The following is a 25953-nucleotide window of genomic DNA, read 5'->3' as shown; positions in this document are numbered from 1 at the left end:
ATACACTCAGAGGTTCTCAAGATTTGAAGTGTGCAGTGAGGCTATGTAACTAGTTTTTCAGGAATTCCAGAGTCTTGCTGAGATAGAACAGGAGCTACATCTATGCTGGGACAAGGCTGAAGTATTTTGACACGTGGTGGAGGTTGTCAGCTCTGGCTTAAAATATAGGTTCTTCATTCTGGGGCTAGGTAAGATGTTTAAGGACATAGCTGTGGTTCCAGGAATGTCCTGTGTAACTGATGTTCTTTTCATATCCTGGCTCAGGAAAATACCAGCAGTGGGCAGTCCACAAGTAAGTTCTCTGTTTCTGGAGAAGAAGCTCCACCTCCCAGCCTGGCCTTTCCCTTCAAGTCTGCCCTTCCCCATCACAAGATTCTCATTGTATAACAGGACTCTCATCAGAGCACAGAAGTTGGGCAAAGGACAGGAGCCAATACCAAAAGCAAGTCATTTTTTTTGCATCTGAACTCCTTATATCACAGCTATTCTGTGGAAAATCCTTTCACATCCACTTGCATTTGTGAAAGAAACTTGATCAATTTCTCTAAATTTGACATCAGAATTCTTGTGAATTTCAAATTTTATGATAGTTATAAATATTGAGCTAAAAGAAACTTTTTTTGGGGGGGGGATACTAGGGATTGAATTCAGAGGCACTTGGCCACTGAGCCACATCCCCAGCCCTACCCTGTTTTGTATTTTATTTAGAGACAAAGTCTCACTGAGTTGCTTAGTGCCTCACTTTTGTTGAGGCTTGCATTGAACTTGCAATCTTCCTGCCTCAGTCTCCAGAGCCTCTGGGGATTACAGGCATGCACCACCGTGCTCAGCTGAAAGAGAATTTTTAATCTATTAATATTTACTCTGATTGTTCATGCTAAAGGAGCAATTTCATTATACTTTCATTCTCCCTATGTAAATATTTCTGAATCTAGTTTTTGATTGAGACATTCAAAAGATACAAAGTTGAAATACACAGAGGAAAATGAAGTAGGGTTCCATGAAGCAGTTTTTAAAATTATTATATAGTTGTTTTTTGTGATGGTTCTAGTGTTTACCATCTTTTGAAAGTTATTAGCTTATTGTGCTATTTGTTGTGCTAGAAGAATACTTAAGTTCATATCTAATTTTATTTTCATAATTCTATATTCTTGTGCAAAAGAAAATATTGTGTTAGTTTAAGACCATATTAAAAGATTTTTTCAACCTCTGCCTAATACTATGGGCTTCTAGTTTTTTTTTTTTTTTTCCATAACTTCACTCTAAAATTAGTCTCAATAGCAAGTCCAAATACCCCATTTTTTTTTTCTGAGGCTTGATGCCCAAACATTACTTGTTTGGTCCTAAAGAAAGAAAAACAAATTCTTGCTAACACAAGCAAAACTAATTTATTGGAAGAATATAAGATGTTTTTTTGGGAAAGAGTGAAATTTGGAGGAAAGTGAACCTGACCTTGGATACTCTAAGAATCAGGCCATTCTCAAATGTTATGTAGCATAGATGTGTGAACAAGTCATTTCAGAGTGCCTCTATAATAATTAATCATTTAAAATGCTTAGAGAAAGCAGCTGTATGGAAGTGGCTAGTGGTGTGGACTCAGCACACAGACTGTCTGACTTTTAATCATAACTCCATGGTCACTGCTTATTAGCTTGAGACAATTACTTAAAATCTCTGTGCCTTAGTTTACTTATTTGTGAAATGTACATATGAATAGCATCTTCCTCAGTAAGTTATTATGAGAAGTAAATAGGTTAATATAAATAAGTACCTGAGTAGTAGCTACTACACATATGTGCTCATTAACATTTAGTTATTAACTTTAGGATATCATTCTTTCTCAAAATTAAAATTTAAGGATGAAAAAAGAATCTGGTAGTTTTACAGCCAATACTCTGAAAATAGATAGGTTGAAAATTCTCAGATTGAATAAAAAGAGAAAGGAATTTTTTTTCCCAGAAGAAAATTAATATATTTCTATCTAAATAGAGGGGGAGGGATTCTGGAAGCATAGAGATGTCTTTTTTTTTTTTATCACACTCCATAGGTAGAGGCCCCATGCCTGATCGTTTCCCATCTATATATTATATTATTCCCCACCCTGTACATATTTTTATACTTGTTTGTTTTCTTATCTTTACCCCTTTGTTAGACTCTAAGTTCCTTGAGAACATGGTTTGTGTTTTATAATCTATAGATCAAACATAACGTATGGCATATGGGTGCTCTGTAGATATGTATTTAGATGAATAAAAAATTAATGGGCAAATGAGTGTCCCAGTATAGTTATTTACTTTCAGATCAAGAGTGCTATCCATGCATTTGTTTGGAAACCCACAATGTTTTAATCCTGAAGACCATGATGGTCACTAAGTTTGAAATCCCTCCCTCTGCTGTTTTTTCTCAGCTCAGAAACCTTTAATGTACAAAACCAAGAGGCACAAGGTTATTTTAAGTAACGGAAATGACAAAGTATTGGGGAATTTTAGGGTAGTGTGGGGACAAACAAAAGGGTCTAAGGACATTGGAAGTGCTCATAGAAAAACTATCAGAAGTAATAAACTGTGGAGGTCTAAAATACTTGGTAAGCAATCAATTCCCAGAAGAAGTTGAACATGTAGTTAATTGTCGGTGTTATCATGTAGTCACATAATATGCAATTATTTGAGCTCAGCGCATAACGTAAAGGTACAAATGAGAATGAAAACGAGCACATAAATATCCACTTGGTTCATTCAGTTTGAAGATTTAAGGCTTGTTTATACGATTTGTCATGGGTCGTACAAACTAACGTTTAGATGAGGGATAACTAATGGTTTTATAAATTTGTAAACCATTGAGAATTAGGAAAAAGAAGATTTCAGGGTTTTCATGTAATAAATTCTCAAGAGATGTTTTGACCTGAAATGTGGTGTTGTTACAATAATTAAGGATTGTATTTTTCAGTTATTGAAGGAGACAAAAAAGATAGAATCTTTTTTTTCCTTTTGCATTTTTCCCCAACAACTGCCACTTTTGCCCAATTAAAATAGTTGGTGATTGAAATGGGAGAATTAAACCTTTGTTTCTTCTCAGAGCCCTTAATTAGCCAGCCACCAAGGAACTACTTAACAGTCAAGGTAAGAATACTATTTCTATAAGACTGTGGGAAGGACTCAAAAAATTTCAATGCTTAGGAACAAATACTGCTATTGGCTTTCTGAGAATGCCTTATTTTATTGACAAATAGGCTGCTCGAAGTGAGATATAAATGATTTGCAGTAGAACAAGTTCATAATTTTATCAACCTTTCAAAATGGGGAATATTACTAAATGCAAATATTTTGTTAAAATTTAATGAGTTACATGTTAAAAACAAGAGATAATAGTCCTTGCTGAGGAGGTATGTATGTGTTTTAGTGGTGGGAAAGATAGATGTGACTGAAAAATAGGCAGCACTTACTCCTAAGGCATTTACTCCATGCTATGGAGAAATATAGTGCATGCATTAATAACAGTGTTTGTCATGTTAAGTTTAGAAAATTATTGGGAAAAACTCTAGTTAAAATCACTATTTTATTGTGTTGGCAAATTTAGAAGTTAAAACATACAGTAGGGTATACTAAAATTTTGTGCATACTATTACTACTTTATTTTGAGTGAATTTCATCTGCTTTCTAAGTCAAAAAGAATTGAAATAAAAATGCCTGTCTGAAATAAAAATACCTGTTTTATAATCTGTATATAGTATCTGTATACATGTGGTAACTTCTAACATGCATATATATGAGATTTTGTAAATATTCTAAGTCAGTTTCAATAAATCAATTTGATCATTCTGACTACCCATACATTAGTAAATTACTTTCTCTTCATGATCACATGGTCAAAATAAAAATCATTCCCACTCATTTGTCCTGAGTGAATCATAGAAGGAATTGTTACTGTCCTTCTTATTCTATGTTTCTTATAGGCAGCAGATAAAGCCAGTGCCTAAGAAGTAGGTTGAGATTCTTTAAGAAAATGACTTAAGAAGCAGTTTGAAGGTTCTTGGTTATCTCTAGATATATTTAGAAAGCAAACCAAACTATGTTATGACTGACAATATTATAACTTATTTGAATAAGAGTCTAGGTCCTGGCCTAATAGAAAATGACCTGCCAGGCATGGAATCAACCCATGTTGAAAGGTGGCTTTCCTTGTATGTACAAGGAAGAAAATAGCAAATTAAGAACATTTCAAAATTTCCCTTACATTGTCTCTTATTTTTTGTAGACCTGTAGTTGCCAGCATTTCTCTGTGAGTTAGAACAAGCTGTTAATTCACCTAATCCTGATGTTCTGTTCTTGTTGGGTTGAGCTTCTGGTGAGGCCTCTGTGCTAGGAGATGAGAGGGGAAGTATTGCTAGCTCTATTTTGTATTCTAACAGGATCACTGACCCAAGAGAGACAGGAGGAGAGAAGGAGAAAGAGCAGTTGGCAAATTCTAACCTAGAAATTTTCATAGATTTCTGTGGCTACAAGTTCATGTGAATCTGTTGACAGTTCTCCTTCAAAACTGCTTTTACCTTTCTCAAGCTCAAACCATAAGCTATTGTTTGGTGGTGTAAATAACGGTTATGTTAAAATCATGCTTTATAAGATTAAAATAAAACATGTTAGGTTAAAATTCCAGAAAGCATTAAAAAGTTCAAATGAATCCTGATTGAGAAAGGGATGCACACACAGGTACATGTCCACACACTCACACATTCCTTATCTACGTGACTTCCCAGCAAAAGCAGAATTGTGTTCCTTGAGCTTGAATGTGAACCTGAATTATTCCACGATGACATCATCTCTCCCGCTTAAGGGCTCACATCCTGCCTTAACCACATGCAGGCTCATAGGCAAGAGAGGATTGTAAAAGGAGTCTAACTGGGGAACTGTTTTCATGATATTTGATAGCACTAATTGTGGTCACTGCTTTCAAAGCACTGTGAATGTAGAATACTATGTCAAGAAAAGTCACTCTCACCATATGCAAAATGGGAAATTAATTCTTTTAAAATGAACTGTTATGAAATGCTTTGGAGAAATTGAAGTCATTTGAACAAATTAATAATGAATATGCATGCTATTCCTTAAAGGTGAACATTAAAATTTTTATAATAAGAGCCTTTTTTAAAGGGACTGAAAATGAGAGGGAAGGAATGGTTTTTCATTTAAAAATGAGGATTGCTAGGTAATTTAACATGTAAGTACTATATTTGTGTGTGTGTGGTCCAATATACGATACTGCTACATTACAGAGTAATGGCATAATGTGTTTTAGATGAGATAATTGAATTTACAGGGTATAGGGCTCTTTGGCTGTGTCTTAAGTTTTTAGGAGATCACTATATGAATGGCTTCTATTGTTTCCCTTAGCAGTTTGAAAATGCATTACATACCATGCATGAAGCCATCTAGTATGTTTTGTGTTTATGTTACTTTGCTGGTCATGTCTAATTTCACACCAGCACAGGCTACTTCTTTATTGGATGCCTTGCTAGCATTATTACTCCATATAAGAAATAGATCCTATGGGAATTTGCATATCTTAAAGCCAAAGGGGGGGAAATAACAAAAGTAGCTCAATCAGTTCTTAAGATTTAACCCTTTGATATGTAAAGAAAGAAAAGAAACTTAAAATGGGGATGAACCAACTTAATAAATTCATAGGTTTTATGAAGGTTGTGAAGGTTGATAAACATAGATCCTTCCAGATCAGGAATAACTCACTCGTTTTTTGTGTATTCTCTTTCTGGCAGTTGGGCAAAGCCTGTGAATCCCTTACACTCTTTTTAAATATGTGAAATATCACCTGTGAGATTACAAACACAACATAAAGCAATTTTATTGAAATAGACTATGAAGTATAAATAATCTTTACAATATTAAATATAAACATTAAAACACAATCTAAAAATAAAGAAATATATTTGTTTTTAAAAATTAATCTGACAACATTTTTATAAATACTGTATTAATTTTAAAGTTGAGGAGAGAGTAAACCCAATATTTTCAGTTAACTGCAGTATTTGTAATGTATAAGAAAAACTTCAACACTGTATCTTAATAAACCATTGTGCTTTTTGTCTACAATTATAAATGAAGAATTATTAAGCTTCACTTAGATGCTAGTGAAAATAAAGATGATTCTTTGCTCATATCAAATTCAGAATCCTCCCAGAACAAGTCCTCAGTGTTGCAGATGAACTCAACATAGTAAGGAGAGTTGTCAAACATGCAAAGTTCAGACAGATTTCTCTAGAGTAAAAGGGGTGCTATGGAAGAATGAAAGCAAGAAACATTTTTACCTATAATAATTAATATGTGTGGAATATATATAAAAACATAAGGGTTGAGCTTCCCTAACTTGAAAATCTGAAGTGCTTCCAAATTGGAACTTTTTTGAGTGTTCACATGATGTACCTATGGAACATTCTACACCTAACTTCATCTGATGATGGGTCACAATCCCCAAAATATTGTATAAAGATACCTTCAGACTATGAGTATAAATTGTATATGAGACATAAATGAATTTCTTATTTAGATTTGGGTCCCCTCTCCCAAGATATCTCGTTTTGTATATGCAAATATTCTGAAATCTGGAAAAATCTGTACTCTGAAACACTTGTAGCCCTAAGCAGTTTTGAATTTTGGATAAGGTTCACTCAATCTTATCCTTTTGGACAAGGTATAAGGAAACAGACCACATGTTATTCTATATTCTCTTTTACTATTTTTGATTTTGTTTAAAGATTGAAAAGTAGGTATCAGATCATTTTTCTTGACTCGAATGCCAGGTGATGCAATGTGATAATAAAGCAAACATTTCTAAGTACTTCCTCTCTGCCAGGCAAACATTGATTAGATCACCAGATCTTTTTTTTTTTTTTTTAAACTGAAGTACATCATGTCATTTGTTTGATTTCTCCAGTGGACTCTTGACTTGCTGGGAAAAGAAGTCAAAGTCTGTACCACAGCCTGCAGGCCCTTCATGTTCTGTTCCCTGCTGTCTATCTGATCTCATTTCCTATGACCCCCTCCAACCCCCACACACACTCTAGTTTGCTTTAGGGATGCTGGGTTCTGAATGTCCTTTGAATTTAGCAGGAAAGTTCTTCTTCTCACGGGCATTTACAAGTGCTTTTCTATTTTCTGAGAATATTCATTCCTCAGATATGTGTATGACTAGCTCCTCACTCCCCTCAGGTCTCTGCTCAAGCGTCATCTTTTGGCAAAGGCCCTTCCATGAGTGAACAAACTATATAAAGCATTTTTAAAAATAGTGCTTTGTAAATAATAAGCATTTATTAAGAGCCAATTATGTATAGGATACTGATAAATAAAAAAGAATAAAGCACTGCTATCTTCTCTCAAAGAGCTTACATTTTAATTAAAAAATAAAACACAAACATAAAATATAGACATCAAAGGTTAATGCTAAATAAATGGTGTATAGGATACCAGTAGTTCTAAAATTTTTTGTATCCATAGTATACATTATATTGTTGACATTCGATTATTCAACAGATATTTCTTACAGACTTAAAATATTTAGGGGAAAATATGGCATGCTGACGTGATCTCTGCTCTTTATAAACTTGCAGGGAAGGATTATATTAAGGTACTAATTAAACAAACAATGAATTTCAGCTGTGACATATAAATATGTGATAATCCATGTTTTAAGAGGGGGACATAACTTCATCTTTTGGAAAGGATATTTTATATTCTTCTGAAGCAGGAATAGGAATTAGCTAACTAGAGAGTGAACACAGAATGTTTCAATATGTTAGAGAGCACATCTGAAACCCTTGAATGTGAAAGTATGTCATTATTTTGAGAAAATAAAGGAAAGAAGTGTTTCTGAAGTTGAGTATGTAATGTGTCAAGAGATGAGGTAGAGCTAAGGCTTGCTGGATATTGCCTTTTATCCTAAGAACCTTATGTCAATAAAACTTTTAAAAAACTTTTAAAAAGTATGATAGAATCTTGTGAAAAGATGACATTTGTGGTGCAGAGAAAGTATAGAAAGAAGAAGTGAAGGTGGAATTGAGGACCACAGGTAGGAAATTATCTTCCAGATCAGTTGAAAGATAATGGCCACTTAGTTTTAGGGTGCTGGCAGTGAACCTGGAAAGAAGTAGATGACTTTTAGTTTTATTGAGACTAGGTGGACTTGGCAGCCCTCATTGATGAATTAGATCAAATGGGTCTTTATCCAGGGTTTACTACCTGTAAAAATGGATAAATGGCAGTGCTTAATTTTGCAATTGGAAAGACAGAGAACTGATTGGGGAAAACTCAGGTGCTACTGGGCACAGGTGTGTTATATCCTCACGTAAGCAAATGAGTAACAGAGTACTCCAAAGACAACCTTGAATTCACCTTAACATGATACTTAAAATATATTAAAGTTGTAAACTCTGATGATAAATCCTTTTTTAAAAAGTAAGTCAAAAGCATCTTTAGATTTAAAACCCACATCTGACTAGATACACCATTTATGTTAGTCATTTTAGTGTCACTGTGTGACCAAAATACCTGACAAAAATAATTTATAGGATAAAAAAATTGGGCTCACAGTTTTGGAGGTCTCAGTTGACTCCATTGCTCTGGGCCTAAGGCAAGGCAGAACATAATGGCAAATGGGCATGGCAAAGGAAAGAGAGAACAAGTGGTATTACTCGTGAAGGGAATACCCCCAGTGACCTATTTTCTCTAGCCATGCCCCTAGTAGTTCATTCACATTATTTAATTCATCTGATGCACTAATCCACTGATGAGGTAAGAGCTCTCATAATCTAATCTATTCACCTGTAAATATCGCTTCATTGCCTAACACAGAAGCTTCATATCTAAGCTCTAACACCATTGTACATTGACTTCTGCTTGTCTACACTGCAGATTCCATAGGCATTCAGGAAACAAGTCAATTGATTTGAGCACTTGGGGAAATTTGCCTACAATCAGTTGGAATTTGAATCATCTTACATAGATGAACAGACAGATATTTCTAGCAAATGAAACATAAAATGGTGGACTAAACATTAAAACTGAAAAAAATACAAGCATATTCTAGGATTAGTAAATATACCAATGTGATTGGCTTACAGAGTGGAGAAGCTGGGGAAGCTGGGGAAGCTGGTGAGTCTCATTCCTGTAAGACTTAAGCATTTCATCTTTGTTTTATAGACAATGAGGTGGAAAATGAGAGCACTCAATTAAGGAAGATTAATCTGATGGTGATGTGTAGATTGGGTTAGAGGGATTTGAGACTGGACAAATGTTTGAAGGAATATTTTGGGAAGTTTCTACATTTGTTTGAAGATGTGATATTAAAAGGTTTGGGGTAAGGATTTGGTACTGTTTTGGAAAGGGCTGGGTATAATTGAAGAGATATTTGCTGGAAAATGGCAATGAGCTAAATTGGTAACTTAATGGCCACAAACTGAAAGGGTAAAGAGATCATCAATGATGAGCAGAGAAAACTAAAACAAGGAAATTTGGGTTTGGGGGGAAGAGTTGTAATGACTTGAGAGCTATCCTGGATCACATGATAATTAGGTGGAAATTGTAGGTATTTTAAAGATTATGCTCATGTGTTTCAGTGATCATTAAAAATCCCCAAGGATTTTATAGCCTCCCAATGAATTTTATTTCAATTCGTCAACTTTTCTTTGTTTCAGTTTTCTAACACATATTTAAACTTTACTATATGGCAGGCTGTATTTCAAGAACTTCCTGTGTAAGCTAATAATGTTCACAGCAACCCTGTGGTGCTGACACTGTGATTATGCCCTTTCACAGACGAAGCTGGGTTAACTTGCCGATATCACACAATTAATGAGTGAAAACTTGGGGTTCAGAACCAGACAGTCTGTCTCCAGATATAATGCTCATATCCTTCCATCTGCTGCCCCTTGCTGGAGGGAATGTATGTTTTGTCTATACTCGTATTTTATATATTTGACAAATATTCTTTGAGTACTATTTCTTAGGAATTATGCTAGGTGCTGGGGATAAAATGATGAGCAAAATCAGGACCTGTTCTATTCCTCATGAAACTTATACAGCCTAGAGGGAGAGAAAAATCACTATTCAATGACTCATATTCAGGAGCATGGTAACCGGGAACACTTGAACAATGTGGATTTTACCAATTGAAAGGAAGTGTAAGGGAACATGATTTGTGTGATCCTTAACCTGGGACCTGAGTTATTTGGACAAAGAAGTATGGGAGAGGCAGAGAGCACAGTTATCTGTAAGGATCATGTGGTGGGAGACAACCTGGAGAGAATGAAAGAGAACAGTGGTTTTATCACAGAGAGGAACATAGAGCCAGATAAAACTGTCTGCAAGTAAGACCTAAGCTAATACAAACTGTGGAACCATGTTATAAAAAGCTTTGTCCTGTTTCTACAAGCAGTTGGAAGTCACTGAAAAGTTTTAAGCAGGAGAAACAATTGAATTTTCCTTTTGTCATCCCCATTCTGATAAGAAAGATACCATTTTGAGTATGAAAATCATAGATGAACATACAGAATGATAATGGGAAACATCAGAAAATGGATCCAAGAAAATGGTAATTAATTCACAATACAAATATAAAGAACTTGTTATAAATTTTTATGTTTTCCTACATATGTGTGAATTTATTATAGTAACTACTGAGATGACTATGTAACTAATATTTTACCCTCATCAAGGGATTTGTAACAAAAGTATACATTTTCTTAAAAATTATTATTAATAAAGATAAGTAATATTGAGGATTGATACTAAATACTTTCTAGAACATCTTGTTTAATTCTTAAAACATTGTAAATATTGGACCTGTAGTACCAAAAGCTAAATTGATTAACTGTTATAGGTCCTATTTTCACTACTGTGACTAAGAGAACATATAGAGGAGGAAAAGTGCATTTGACGCCCACAGTTTCAGAGGTCTCAGTCCATAGATGTCTGTCTTGATAGTTCTTGGTCTGGGGTTAGGCAGCACATCATGGCAGAAGACTATGGCAGAGGAAAGCAGCCCAGGACATGGCACCAGGAAACTGAGAGCTTCACTCACCAGGGATGCTATATATACCCCATCAGTACACCCCCAGTGATCTATCTCCTCCAGCCATACTCTACTTGCCTTTAGTTACCATCCAATTTATTCCTATCAGTGGATTCATCTCAGGGGATTAGTCCATTTACTGGGTTACAACTCTCATCATCTAATCAATTCAGCTCTGAAAATTCTCGCTTTGTCTAACCCATGAGCTCTTGGAGCACTCTTCAATATAAACCATAATGGTCATCATTTGCAGATTGATTTGTACTCACAGTATGCCCCAAAATATTATGCACTACAGCAAAGTTACCAAAAATGATAACAACACAAACAACAACAGAATTTATTGGATCTGAAAATACATTGGGTTTTGTGGGATCCATCCATATGACAATTTTCAAAATTGTATTCCTTTGTTGAATATTATACAAAAATTAGCTTTGACTAGCCAGGCATTGTGGTGTATGCCTGCACTCCCAGTAATTTAGGAGGGTGAGGCAGGAAGATCACAAGTTGGAGGTTAGCTAAAATAAAATAAGGGGTCTAAGGATGCAGCTCGGTTGTAGAGTGCTCTTGGTTTCAATTGCCAGTATAATAACAACAAAAGTAGCTTTAACTAAAGCATTAGAATTAGTGACTCTGTAAACTCAAAATTTGTTGACAATAATTATCAATTAGCACGTTAAAAGGTGAAGGATTTGTTGGAAATGAAAATTCAAGATATATTTTAAAAGAATTTTCTAGCCTACTTCCTTAAGGTAATTCCCTCATTATGGAAGGGACACAGAAAATTGATGATACATACTCAAAAACAGTTTTTAAACTCTCATCAATTTGGTTGATCTATAATTAATTAATAAGTTGAAATTACTATTATTATTATTGATAATCTAAGGGATTATCACACCTGGCATTCAAAATGCATGCCCTTCTCTGAGAAATCATTTGTATTCCATTTCATATTTCACTCTTCCAGTCTTTCTCCTATTTCTGTGATTTGAAAGTTCCCCAAGATAGAGGCGGCAAGAGAGAAATAAATTATAGAATTATTTAATAGAATTTTTCCTCCAGTCCATTCCTGACAACGATGACAGGAGTATTTTTCCAAACATCACATATGATTGGGTTACTTCTTGGCTTAAAATATGAAAACCTTTTATTACTTTGTGTAATGAATATTCAGATTGCAAACTGGCAATGGCATGGCTCTTCCTCTATATGCAATTGTTCAAAATCAATCAATTTTCACATGGATTTCCTCATTTTTCTGAAAAAGGAGAAGACCCCACAATATTGGGATTGTGTTTCTCTATGGGCAACCGCAAATGAATAAGGTGCCCCTCCAGGACATGGAGTGACCTATTCAGGTGTGTGCAGTCATCTCTACTCCTCACAGTCCCCTGCAGCTAGTCACTTCATTCTCTTGTTTTATCTGCCTAGCTTCTTGTGAGCCTTTAAGTTCATTAACCCCAGTAGAGATTCCAATTGTAGTGATGTTTATGAAGGAATCATGAAAGACCCTTTGCTAGTCTGTCTTGGTCTGCATTCTACTCTCATCCTGTCCACATGCACCCTGTACTCATTCCTAACTCCCAGGCTTGCTCAAGCCTGTGGAATGTTTCACTTTCCCAATTCCCTATCCTTTTTGTAAGCACAGGAGATCCTTCAGTTTTATAAGAAGCTGTTCCTTTCCAAAACTTTCCATACTGATCCCTTAATTTTCAAAAGAACTAAATTTAAACCACAGCTTAAGTTCTGCTATAATTCTTACAAAATGATACGATTTTTCTGTCTTAAAGACAAGACATGGAGAGTTGCTAAAAAGGAACATTGGCTCTATCTTTTTTGCCTTTCATTTTCTAGTGCCAGGGTTACAACTGGCACAGAGTTTTGATTTAATAATTATTATTTGAATTGAATCATATTAAATTTCTATTAATAATTTTAGATAGCCCCACCAGTTAATTGGATCTTAAATTTAGAACGAGAGTCCTGGAACCTCATCTTTCTCTATTTAAGTATAAACAGTAGGTTGGGAGAACAGAAGTTTTTTATAGTACCAGAGCATTTGGATAGTGATCACCATATTGATGTATATAAAAATTGAGCACAAAATATTTAAAAACAAAAGGAAGGTATTTGTTTTCAGGCTGTATAAAACTACATGTTTTCTTTTGTGAATCATTTAATGCTTCTTAAACAACTGTTAATGACATGGGAACTTTTTATAGACTTTATTTTTTTCAGCTCTACTAACTTATAAGTAACAAAAAAGTGTGTATCTGTGGTGTACAACATAACATTTTAATATACGCATACATAGTGAATTATAAAATCAATATAATTAATATGTTCACCACATCACTTTTTGGGATGAGAACATGTAAGAACTATCCTCTTGGTTATTTTCAGTGTAATACACTATAATTAATTACAGTTCTCATGATATATGGTGGATTCTACCTAACTCATGCCTAAAACTTTGTTCCCTTAAGCCTAGATCTCCCCATTCTCAACCCTCATTTATCCAGCCCCTGGGAAAAACTATACCACTCCCTATTTTTCGGAGTTTGACTCTTTTAGATTCCAAATGTTAGAGAAGTTTTAGTTTTCCATTAAAACTGAGTGGAAAGTACACCAGAATGGTACATTTGTTACAGCCCATGAGCCTACATTAACACATCATTATCACCCAAAGAACACAGTTTACACTAGAGTTCACTCTTCATGTTAAACATTCTGAGTTTTGACAAATGCATGGCTGTATCCAGTAGTACAGCGTCATATAGTATGGTTTCACTGACCTTAAAATCCTGTGTTCAGCCTTGTAATACCTCCTGCTCTGCTTTCCCCTGATTTTTTTTTTATTATTTGTTCAAGACAATACAATGATCTTGACATATCATACATTTGCTTCAAATAGGGTATGAATTCTCATTTTTCCACGTGTACAGATTGCAGGATCACATTGGTTATACATCCTGTCTTCTTAGTTTTGCTTTTCCCAGTTTGTTAAACAAGTGGAGGCATCCATTATGTAGCATTTTTGGATTGACTTCTTCCACTTAGTAATATACATTTAAGTTTCCTCTGTGTCTTTTTATGGCTTGATAGTTTATTTCTTTTTATTACTGAATATTTTCTTATCTTGCCATGCCACTTTATTTACCCATTCACCTGCTGATGTCCTTCTTGGTTACCTTCAAGTGTTAGTAATTATGAATAAATGTGCTATAAACACTCTGGGAAAGTTTTTCAGTAAATGTAAAATTTCAACTCATTTACATAGTAACTTTTATTGTCTACCCCCCTCTTTTACACCTGAAGTTTGAGAACTAGACTTGGTTTTCATTTGGTCTTCATAAGCAGAGTCTTCGTAAGTGAACAGCACACCTGTCTACCTCACACTTCTAACATAATTTTATAACATGCCAGAAATTCTTTCAAATAATTCAAAATGCTTTACTTATTTGCTAACTCTGTTATTTAAGTGAGGATCCTCATAATTTTTTTTGGGGGGGGGAAGAAAGGTACACCAAAATTCTGTAAGAAGCCATTTATCATATTTCTTTTTTTATGATATGAGTACTGTTATAATATCACAGCATGAAAATTATATTAATATTTTGATATAAGACTTGATATCTATAATGTGGAATTTATCCTGGAAAGGGAAAAAGAAGGAGGTTCACTTGGAATTCAAGCTTAGTACATCCAGTTACTGCTGTACTAAATCATAGCTCACTGCTTGAGGCATAAGGTCTTATTGTAGAGTCCTGAGAAGGCTATGATACTAGGAAGATTTCATTTTTACTTACCTTAAAAAATGTATATAATTTTGATTTTAGAGAATGTATTTTCATCTTCTCTAAAGACTCTTGGTATTTATAGTTAGACACCTTGGTACTGTGAATGTTCGAATGAAATAATTTTACTGAATGAGATTATTTTTCAATAAAATATATAGTGAAACTCAAGGCAGCATGGGATACAAATGGAAACATTATTTCCGTGATGGAAAGTGTGACTTTATTGCCTGCATATTTGAACAGTACATTCTATATGCCCTTTGGAAAGGAAAGATATTAGTTCTTGGCAAGTACCAGGCCTTCCACTGTTTTATATCTGAAATGTCCACTTGATGTGATCAAGGGGAGTGTGTGTCTTAAATTTTTGTGAAGAATGAATTATTTAAAGTACCAGTATTAAATTTTCCATTCACAATATAGAGGAATTAAAGATGCCATTTTCTTGGTCTTTTCCCCCCCCCAAAGCTTGAATAGATGACAGACATAATTCTTTGTCTTAAGGTTACTTGGCCAAATATTTGTGGAATAAATCAAATGTTAAAGTATATTAAATTTAAGGCTCCAGTGAGCTATCTCGGAGTAGTTAAAAGTGTATGGATATAAAGATGGAATGCTTTGATTTGAACTCTGTGTAAGCCCAGTTTGTTTAGATGAAAAATGAACATAGTTGTATTTACTTAACTTGTGATATTGTGTTTTGTGAATTCAAGAGGATAAACTATCCAAACTAGGTTTGCGTGTTCCCAGAGAATGGTAGGCCCTTATAGCACTGGTTCCCTTCTTCCTGAACCTACCATAAGTTTCACACAGCAAATCAAGTCTCTCAAGTGCATAAATCACCTGTTTGTCAAAGAGGTACCATAATGTTAAATAAGATCCTAGTTCTCCAGATGTAGATTATTATATGAGTGAAAAAATAAATTAGTCACTACTGTCTTTTTGAAGCTAATTACAACTATGACACCATAACCAGGATATAACAATTCTGCACACTACACCAATAAGCAGAGTCTTCATAAGTGACCAGCACACTTGTCTACCTCAGTTATTACACACAGAGGAACTAGTCAAGTGGTCAAATAGTAGACTATAAAACTCCAAGTAATGATTTTATTTTCCACATTATGAATGTGCTATCTAGTATGAGGGATGGAAACCACATATGACTATTGAAATTTAATTAGATTAAAATAAAGCAAAATTAATAGTTAATTCACTAGCCACCCTCACTATAGTTCAAATGCTCAATAGAATTTAATGCATTAGTTATCAGAGAAAACTATTCAGTACTAGAAAACTGTTCCAGAAGCTCAGTTTAAATTTAGGATGGATATGTGAAGAAATCCATTGTTTGCCAGTCTTTTTCTGAATTCTTGCAACCATAATGAACAATTAAAATGTTTACAAGAAAATATGAGAAAAGGAATCATAGGTAACTTGATATGTTTTTACTTGCACTGGTAACAATGTTAATGGATAGTAGTTACTGAAGACTTATTGTCACAGAATTAAATTATAAAAGAGAAGACTGAGACACAGACTTTAAATAACTTGCATGAGATATCACAGCACAGAGATGATATAGCTAAGTATTAACTCAAGTAATTGGACTCCAAAGCCCTAGCAAGTAATTTTCCTGAGATGCAATGGATTAAACTCCATTGCTATAGGAATTCTTCAGAGAATATTTAAGACATATCAGGTGTTCTACACATGCAGACTCTCTTTGAAAGCCATAGGTTTGGTAGGGTTTTGTTGTTGTTTTCTTTTGTTTTTGCATCTAAGATATTCTTGTCCATAACTGTCAATTCCTCAGCTATTTGAGTATATGTTTCTAAAATTCCTAAAGGCAATTTTGTATTCTAAATCTGCTCTTCCCAAGATTTTCTTTGGAAGATGAAAAGTTGATTTCATTCCATAGATCTTTTTGCCTTAATTTAATCTTTATTAGGAAATAAAAGATTACAGGATTGGATGTTCTTCCAAGATTGTCATGGGAACTAAGAGAAATTTACAAGTTAAAAAATCATAGAACAGAAAGTCTCCAAAACATAACAAATATCTTTGTGTAAGTCATCTAAAAATATTTTTTTAGTTTCAAATGTTTTGAATGCTACTAGTATTGAATCATTTGTTCTTTAATTCAAGGGAAATCAAGAATTTTTCTCCAAAACTTTGGAAAGACTCTTGTCTCATGGGCTTTTGGTTGCTATACAACCAGGAAGACTATCGGGTCCTGCCTGACCTGGTGGTGCAAGCCTGTAATCCCAGGGGCTCAGGAAGGTGAGGCAGGACGATTGCAAGTTCAAAGTTAGCCTCAGCAACTTGGGCCCTAAGCAATTTAGTGGGACCCTGTACCTAGATAAAATGTATACAAGAAAAAAAAAAGAGGGCTCGGATGTGGATCCGTAGTGAAGTGCCCCTGGGTTCATTCCCCAGTACCAAAAAGAAAAAAAAAGAACATCGGGTTTTATAAGCTGTGCACTGGTGCTCTCTGACTGTGAGCAATCCTTATTCCAACTTCAGTGTAATGCACTCTATAGATTCTATGTGTGAAGGTTCACCAGTCATTTTGACTACTGAAGGTGACTTAAAAATTCTTCCAGAAAGTTGTTTCAACTAGATGAAGATTGGAACGTTCTATTCCTAGTTTAATCTTTTCTAATATTTCATTGATACAGAAGCACTAAAGTATTCCATGAATCACCTGAATGCCATGTAATTAGATCAATACTGACTTCCTCTGCATTGGAAATTCCTGAGTTATGAAATACTGATATAGCCAGCTTTAATTTTATTGGTCCTAGTAAAATAAATGGTCTTTAAATATGATTGCATTGGATTTTAAGTAAATATTTAGATTCTGGAATATGATATGTAGATGGTTTTGTAAAGACTTCAAACTTGTAGGGGGAAAATGCTTTCATTTTCTTTTTCCCTTGGTGCTTGTCCTTGAAACTTCTTAAAGAGTAGTTTAAACAATTTTTGAGAACATGTTCCCTGTGAGTATTCTCTAAAATTAGCGCCTTGGTAAATTAAGTGTCAGATCAATCTATATATAATGCTATATTCATATTGCTTCCTCAGAGCAATATGAATATAGCATTCCTTTTTTCCACATACATCATGCATCTAATTCCCTTTAGCAGACCTTACTTATGTCAAGTATTAATTCTTAGAACATAGCTCTTGTATGTAAACACATTCACTGATTTGAAATGGTTTCAAAATCTTGCCCCCCACCCCCATGCCAGGGATATAGGAAGTTGATGTTAAAATAGCTCAGTGTTTGGATTTATTTATGTTATTTTAAAATTCATCTTTATTGCTTTATTCACATTATGAGACAGCTTTATAGGCAATTCTTGGACATATTTTGGGGAAAATCCTTTTATTGAAATAATGTTTTTGTGGACATAATTCATCCATCTTGGTTTTATTGTTTGTTTGAAAATATTGATAAAATATAAGACAATCAAAATCCTACTACTTTTTTTAGGATTATATAAAATAAGAAGTGATTCTCTATGTATCAATCAATCCTTTCCTCAAAGGTAATTAACATCAATTTGATTCCTATTTGGTTTGATAGTAATGTTTATAGTCTATAATAACTATATATGTATGCATATATATGTATATCTCTATGTGTTTATAAGTATAAAGTACAACATATTTGTAAGGATTTGGACTTTGTACATGGTCATTTATTTGTGTATACATGTACACATATCTGTTTGCAAATTTGATACTGCTTTAAGAGTATACTTGAATATGTTTGTGGTTCAGTACAGGTACAGTTATTTGTCTTTTCCTTTTAAATGATTACATAGAGTTCCATTGTACTTGTATATATTATCTACCATCCCTCTCTTGACATATTCTATTTTTTTCTAGTCAATCAGTATTGTAAGAACTATACTTGTACATGTGTTTTAAGAACTAATGCCATTATATCTGTATAACATATTAGAAGTAAATTGCTAGATTTAAAGAGATGTCTTTCACTTTCAAATTAAAATACTAATTGATTTTCAAAATACTTTGAAAGAGACATGATGTGTTCTTTATGGTTAATTTTGCAACTTGTATAACAAGCATTTCTTTGAAAACCTGGACCACATCTGTTAAGGAGATTATTCTATAGGCAACACCATCTATAGTTTGTGTAACTATTGTGCCTAAAGTGTGTATCTGTATAAATGTTTGCATATCCCTGTCAAAACTTTGATTTTATCTAACAAAATCAAATTTATTCTGCAAAAAAAAAAGAGATGGATCTTTGAGGTTAAACAACTACAGCCTTTGAGAAATATGGTAATGGAATATTTTTGTTTTGTTGTTTCAAAATTGTTGAGCATGAAGAACTCTGGCAACAATTGGATGTAAAGAGGATTTCACCAATCTACTTAGGCCACTATTAAAATTTTTATAGCCATTATTGTTTATGAATTTAATAATCTTGAGTTGTTTATTACATTTACATATCCCCAGAAAATAAGGGACACAATAAGTGTATGAATTATTTAAAGTATGAATTATTCCTCCACCCTTTATCATTTTGATCTTTGAGGTAAGGCTCTGTGTAGTTCAGTTTATCCAAACACTTAACTCAATCTTATGCATCACATAGAATCACTTTTTATGGCTTCATGCAGTGCCCTGGAAACTGGTTGTATCCTGTTAAAGAAAACATAACTATGACTCTTAGCACAGTGCCAAGGGTGATTGCCTGGTGAAAATCTTATAAGAGACTGTTAATAAGAATATTCGTCCAGGATCACATCCATGATTAAGAGTGTTCTTATCTCAAGAATGAAACAATGCGAAATATAAATTGTATTCTTCAATGTCAAAAAGCTTAGTTCAAATGAGAATTATCTTTATTTTATAGAGTGAAGCTGTATTCTATGGATTAAAAGTAAATAATTTGGAAGAAATACTGTACAATGTTATTTTTTAAAAGATTTTAGTAAATGCCTCTCTTAGTACCAGTATGAACACTTCTAGATGTTTTCTTTTAATATTTTTAGTTGTAGATGGACACAATACCTTTATTTTGTTTATTTAGTCTTTTCATGTGGTGCTGGCAATCGAATTCAGTGCTTCACTCATGCTAGGCAAGCACTTGACCAGTGAGCCACAACCCCAGCCCCTCTAGATAAATTTTGAAACTGTCTTATGACTTTATAATTCGTGGTAAATTTTTATGATATATTTGTATACACATAAGAATACATACAGGTATATATATATAAATTTACATGCATACATGATTTTCATTTACAACCTTTGTGTTGTTTCACAAGTGATGAAAACATTTATAAATACTTTGTGAAAAATACTGACAGAATACTTTTATGAAAAAGAAAGCAAAACAAACAAGCAAAGAACAAGAAGAAATAGGGAAGCAATCTGAGCCAAGAAATAGACTTACACACATTTCCCACAAAGTACTAAAAAGGCAAGGGTTTGTGCTTGCAGGAGTAGAATTTTTATGTGTCTTAATGCCAGGTAAGTGTCATGAGCATTACATTTCCTTTTCTGTAATTCTCCATAAACCCATTTTTTGATGTGAGGTCATGCCAAAGCATTTTCTTGAAAATGTAAACATGTTTTTAATTTGTTATAGTGATGACTTTGCCAGATATTCCACCAGAGTGAAATTTCTTTATTTTTTTAGAGTCTGCCATTGAAGAAGATTCCATGCAAAGCCAGTGCACCCTCAGGCTCCTTTTTTGCCCGAGATAATACAGCAAATTTCTTATCCTGGTGCCGAGATTTAGGTGTGGATGAAACATGTCTATTTGAATCTGAAGGTCTGGGTATGTATTGCCTTCATAAATTTAGTTGATACCATATTTAAATTGTTTTTGTCTTAGTAGATATTAATCCTTTTTTGCTGTATTATGGAATTAAACATATTTTTATCTTTAAAAATATGAGTTTGCTGTAAACTTGTAGATCTCTTGTGAACTTGTTCCACTATATTTGTGGAAAAATATATATGTCTTCTTACTATTGCTTACCTTATGGATAAAAGAATAGAAACAGATGTGGCATAATCCTTTCCAATCTAAAAATGTGAGCAATTAATGCAAACTTGGTCAGTGTTTGAAAGCACAGGACTACATTTTACTATGAGGCTCTAGTTGGGTCAGAGGGGTAGGTATGTATTATCCAGCCATGAAAACATTTTCCTTTCTCCTTGATGAAATATGAAAACTTTGTGTCTGCCATCAGCTCTATTTTTGTGGGAATTGAAGTTTGTTAGTTTATACATTTGTCTGTTTATTTTTCTAGAGAGATAGAAATCAAGTATGAAAGGAGGATATTAAAATAATAAAAATAATGAAAGGAGGATATGAAGATAATCAAACATAATGAAATAAAAGGCACTTACTAGATTGTTGGTTTTTTCCTTAATGAATTTTGGCAAGTCTATTTCCAGATCAAAGAGTGAGCTTTTGCATTTTCATTGAAGAAAGCCCATGATTGGACTATTTAGTGTTTCAATGTACCCAATACCCTGGAATTGAATATTCCAACCTCTTGTATGGGCTCTACTGCATGATAACTCTAATATGGAGAATATCAGAATTAAAATACCTCTTTAGTGAAGTGGAACTAAGTAAAGAAAGATAACATTTGGTTAAAGGAAAAAGAAAACTCTGGTTCTTTTGCCTGAAGTTTTACAAAAACATAATTTACAAAATCTTATAATACCAAATATTAGCATTGAATTAAGCTGAGATTGGGAGAACATTTTAGACCTGAAAGAAATATGAACCAAAATAATTGCCCAGTAGTGTGCCATACACAATAGTGTGCAGCTTGAATGCTGGACTTTGAGTGTTACTATTTCAACATGTAAAATAAAAGAAATTGAAATATATGATACATACTTGTGCATCACATATGTATGTATATATGTATATCACATGTGTGATATACATGTATGTGATATACATATACATGTATACACACACACATATAAACACACACATATACATATGCATCTCCAAGTCTCAGTCACAAAGAATATACTCAATATGTTCTGCATTGAGTATGTGGACAATTAATGTCATGGTATGAAATTCTGGAGTGCTCCAATTTGACAAAGAATTGCCATACGAGGAAAAATTCCTTTATTTTAATATTAATTAGTTTGTTTATTTTACAAGTTTTTTTTATTAAAGAAGCATTTTTCCATTTATTACTATAAATCAAGTGAGTTACAGAGAGCTAAACATGACCTTGTCTCATAATCCATGAGTTATGATGTTACTTGAATTAATGTAAATTTTCAGATAGAACAATCAGTCTAATCCTAAATTTTCTCTTTTGGAAATATTTCTATAGTCCAAGGTTCTAGTATTTATTTATTTGCATTTTTTAATTTGATAAACTTTTTTTTTCTTTTTTTGGTACTGGCTTTGAACTCAGGGACTCTCAACCACTGAGCCACTATAAAATATAAAATAGAGCCACCTAGCTCTATTTTGAGCTAGGTGGCTCTATTTGTATTTTATTTAGAGACATGATCTCACTGAGTTGCTTATGCCTTGCCATTACCGAGGCTGGCTTTGAAGTTGTGATCCTCCTGTCCCAGTATCTTGCACTGCTGGTGACTTTTTAAAGTCCAATTTAATACTCTATTCTGTTGCTACAAAGCCCAAAGCAAATTCTAGGATCACCTTGGCAGGTAAATTTATACTTTGTAGCATGTATAGTTATGTCAAGAAGAATTTTGACACTGCTTTACTTATTTACTATGTTTGACAAACAAACTAATATTATATAAAGAAATATATATAATCTATATAAACTCTTGAGTATTTGTCCACTAAAGTATTCAGTTTTGATTCTCTTCTATAACTTAGCTTATAACTTAAAATTAAAATGTATTTAAATATCCCAGAAGGCTATTAAAACCAAAATTTAAGTGCTTTTAAAATTGAAAATCATTTTTAATCTTTTCCAAACTAAATCAAGAAATAAGGCTGCAGTTTGCTACTAAATTAAAAGATAAATTTGAAATTTCTCCTTCTCAGATAAGGACATGAGGTGATCTATAATAGGCCCTGGGATACAGAAGGAGGGGGCCGATATTATAGCATTGACTTTAGGATTAGTCAGAGAAAGGAAACAGCTGTGCCCATAGATGTTAATGATAATCAAGAGGAACGACAATGAGAAATTCTGTTTTCCCAAGTGGAATCCTTTCTCCTTGGATTTTTCTTATTATTCACTGTGGGTGAGGAAGTGATTGAGCGGTGGCTGCTGGCCTTGAACTCTGTAGTTGCAGAATTGACTTTCCTACACAATAACACTGTGTACTCTGCTTGATGTCTTTTCACACTTCACTTTTGAAAGGGAATTTAGGCTAAGTTTTTTTTTTTTTTCTTCTTACCTTAAGATTTCATTTCAATGACTCACCAGATGAAGAACATTCTTTGTGTCCTAATGTTTAAAACCGCAAATCAAATGAAAAGATGCCCCTGATGAAGGGGGGAAATGTGTTTGAATGAATGATAAAGTAGATCTCTGTACTGAGTATGTGTGAAAAGGCTTCTGTTTTCTGCTGTTCAAAGTCTTTGCCTGCATAAAGCATCCTTATCGTGGTGGCAACTGATATGCTACCCTTTGCAGCAGTGCTTTTCTGTACAATTATTTGGGAAAAGATTGTAATTCACAACTCGACCTTTTCTCTTCCCACACAGCTAATAACATGAAGGCTCCGTAGGTGGGGGAAATGGTGTTAGGGAAGAACAGGAGTGTCTGCAGCCACTGATGGCACATGTATCTCTTGCTTCTTGTAGATATGATTGTTGGCAGACATCTTCCTGTGCCACATACAATCACGTACAGTATATGCACTGCAATTTATCATCTATAACTCTTTTCCATGACAGTTTTGAACGATAATTTTTCCTCTAAAATGTCCGTTCTTAGGTTGTAAGTTAACTATACCTTGAATAGTGTTTTAGAAATGAGCCAATAAGAACATGGACAGGGGTCAGGCTTGCAGAAATCCACCTAAGGTGTGAAAATGTTGGACATCTTAGTGATAAGGTAAATGGAATTATAAACTATGAAAAATTAGCAAAATTAAGAAAATTAGGTATTTGGTGTTGGTGAGTGTGTAGGAAAACAGGATCTTCTATGAACTGATGAAAAAATTGGGAATTGGCTGTCCTTCTCTTAGGGGAGTTTAATGTTACACATCAAAGACCTCAGACATGTTTATAAACTTTTAAAGTGTTCTATTTCTAAAACCTTACCTGAAGAAAAGAGGAGATAGGCACCAAAATGTCCATTGAAACAACTTAAAAATAAACAGTTCTGATAGTTGACATTAGTTTAAACAAATTATAGTCATCAATAGATTCTAATAAAAAATAATATTCATGAAACCACTTAAGAATATGAGGAAAAATATATACTAAGAACATGATAGTATATATTTATATATAGTATATACCAATAAAATTGATATTCATAATTCAAAAGAGAAAAAATAATAGAGTTAGAAATTTTATTTTCTTTACTTTTCTATTAACAAACTTCAGATAGTAAAGAGTTATGGCATGTAATATAAAATATGAATGATTAATTCTATTTATGCTAATACAATTGGACCAACCTGCATAGGGAATTGTTTATTGACACATAATTTTATACACCAGCATATTATAAAGACTTTTTCATATTGTTGAGGTTAAACTGCATTTCCTGTGATTATGAAATTGTTTCATAATCAGCAATTCTAAGAGAGAACATAGATTTCTGTTCACACTGTGGAGCATATTCTAACCTATGAACCACAAGTAATGCTCACCCTGACCCCTACTGTTCAAACATTGTTGACATACAAATTAATACCTGGAAATTTCGTTTTCATGTATCTGATATATTAAGATTGATAATTAACTTTATTAAAAGCCTTTAAGGTGTTTAGGATTTTGTGCTTTAAGTTAAAATGATGACTATGCATATTTTCTTGAATTTTAAAAGTTTATAGTTTCTTAATCAAATACAAAATAGACTCTCAATTAATTACTTTAAAAGAAATGAATTTTTAATTGTGGAGTAAAATCAAAGGTGTTTAGATGTATAAGCGTTTCTGTTCTTAATTTCAAAGAGATGTGGAAGTTATGTGACTGTATTAATCAATAATATTCCTGACACTATATAATAATTTTTAAAATGTTAATTTAAATATTATACTGCCCAAATTATGCTGAATGTTTTCATGTGGCTCATTTTTACATCTTAAGAAATCTATGACTTATTTTCAGCTTAAAAACAGTCTATGTCATGACACTGATGCTTTTATGAGACTTGTTTCTAAGATTTTTAAAAATATAAACCAATTTTCAGTTAGTAATGCTTTTATTTATGAGATTTATATTTAACACATTGGTATACCAATTTAGAAATTTTCAATTTAACCTTTTTTTCCACAGATTTGTTTATTTTTCTTTATTTTGGTGATTGGGGAGATGGAAAGAAGGGGGATGGGCAATACTTTAAGTTTCACACTGTTTTGCTTGCCATAATTGTGTCAATATCATTGTGTTATTGGATAATTATAGGATTTGGAGGCCTGTGACTATTCTGCATCTATTTCTCTGAGAAAGAATCTACTCAGCAAGAAAAGGGTTTGCTATGTGCTGTGTAGCATGTGAATGTGTGTGATTTGTTTTGACTATGACTTTTGTTTCCTGTGTTTGTGTTTGTTATAAATATTGTCTTCTTTTGATGCATCACTCTGATAGCACAGTTTTACAAAATCGTTTGTTCTACCAAACATCATCAGTATTTTACTACTTGCAGTATTGCTTTGATGATTCTGCGCAAAAGTGAAATGGCTTGCGTGTGAATTTTTGAACATTAACGTTTTCCATTTTGTACTCTAAAGTCACTGGTTGCATCAGAAAAAGAATCCTTGCCTGCTTTCTGGTGTGTGATAAGTCACCCCTTGTTCTTGTTGTCTATATTGAGGACTGTAACAGTATTTATGTGAAGGATAACAGGTTTGTTAGTAAACATAGGATAACAATTTTTT

The 25953-nt window shown here is 33.4% G+C and overlaps 1 protein-coding gene across 4 annotated transcripts in view; it reads left to right on the top strand.

Moving 5' to 3' along the window:
• Nucleotides 1–25953, top strand: part of Gas2 (growth arrest specific 2) — a 122532-nt gene that overhangs the window by 26198 nt on the left and 70381 nt on the right. For all 4 annotated transcript variants that reach the window (XM_005335965.4, XM_078046338.1, XM_078046337.1 and 1 more), the window contains one exon: nt 20566–20707. In XM_005335965.4, coding sequence (XP_005336022.1) covers nt 20566–20707 — 142 coding nt within the window. The remainder of the gene's footprint in view (nt 1–20565; nt 20708–25953) is intronic.

The sequence above is a fragment of the Ictidomys tridecemlineatus genome, chromosome 4 (assembly GCF_052094955.1).
Source record: "Ictidomys tridecemlineatus isolate mIctTri1 chromosome 4, mIctTri1.hap1, whole genome shotgun sequence".
In the NCBI taxonomy this organism is placed as follows: Eukaryota; Metazoa; Chordata; class Mammalia; order Rodentia; family Sciuridae; genus Ictidomys; species Ictidomys tridecemlineatus.
Note: the sequence above shows the minus strand (reverse complement) of the source record. Positions and strands in the feature narration are given on the sequence as shown.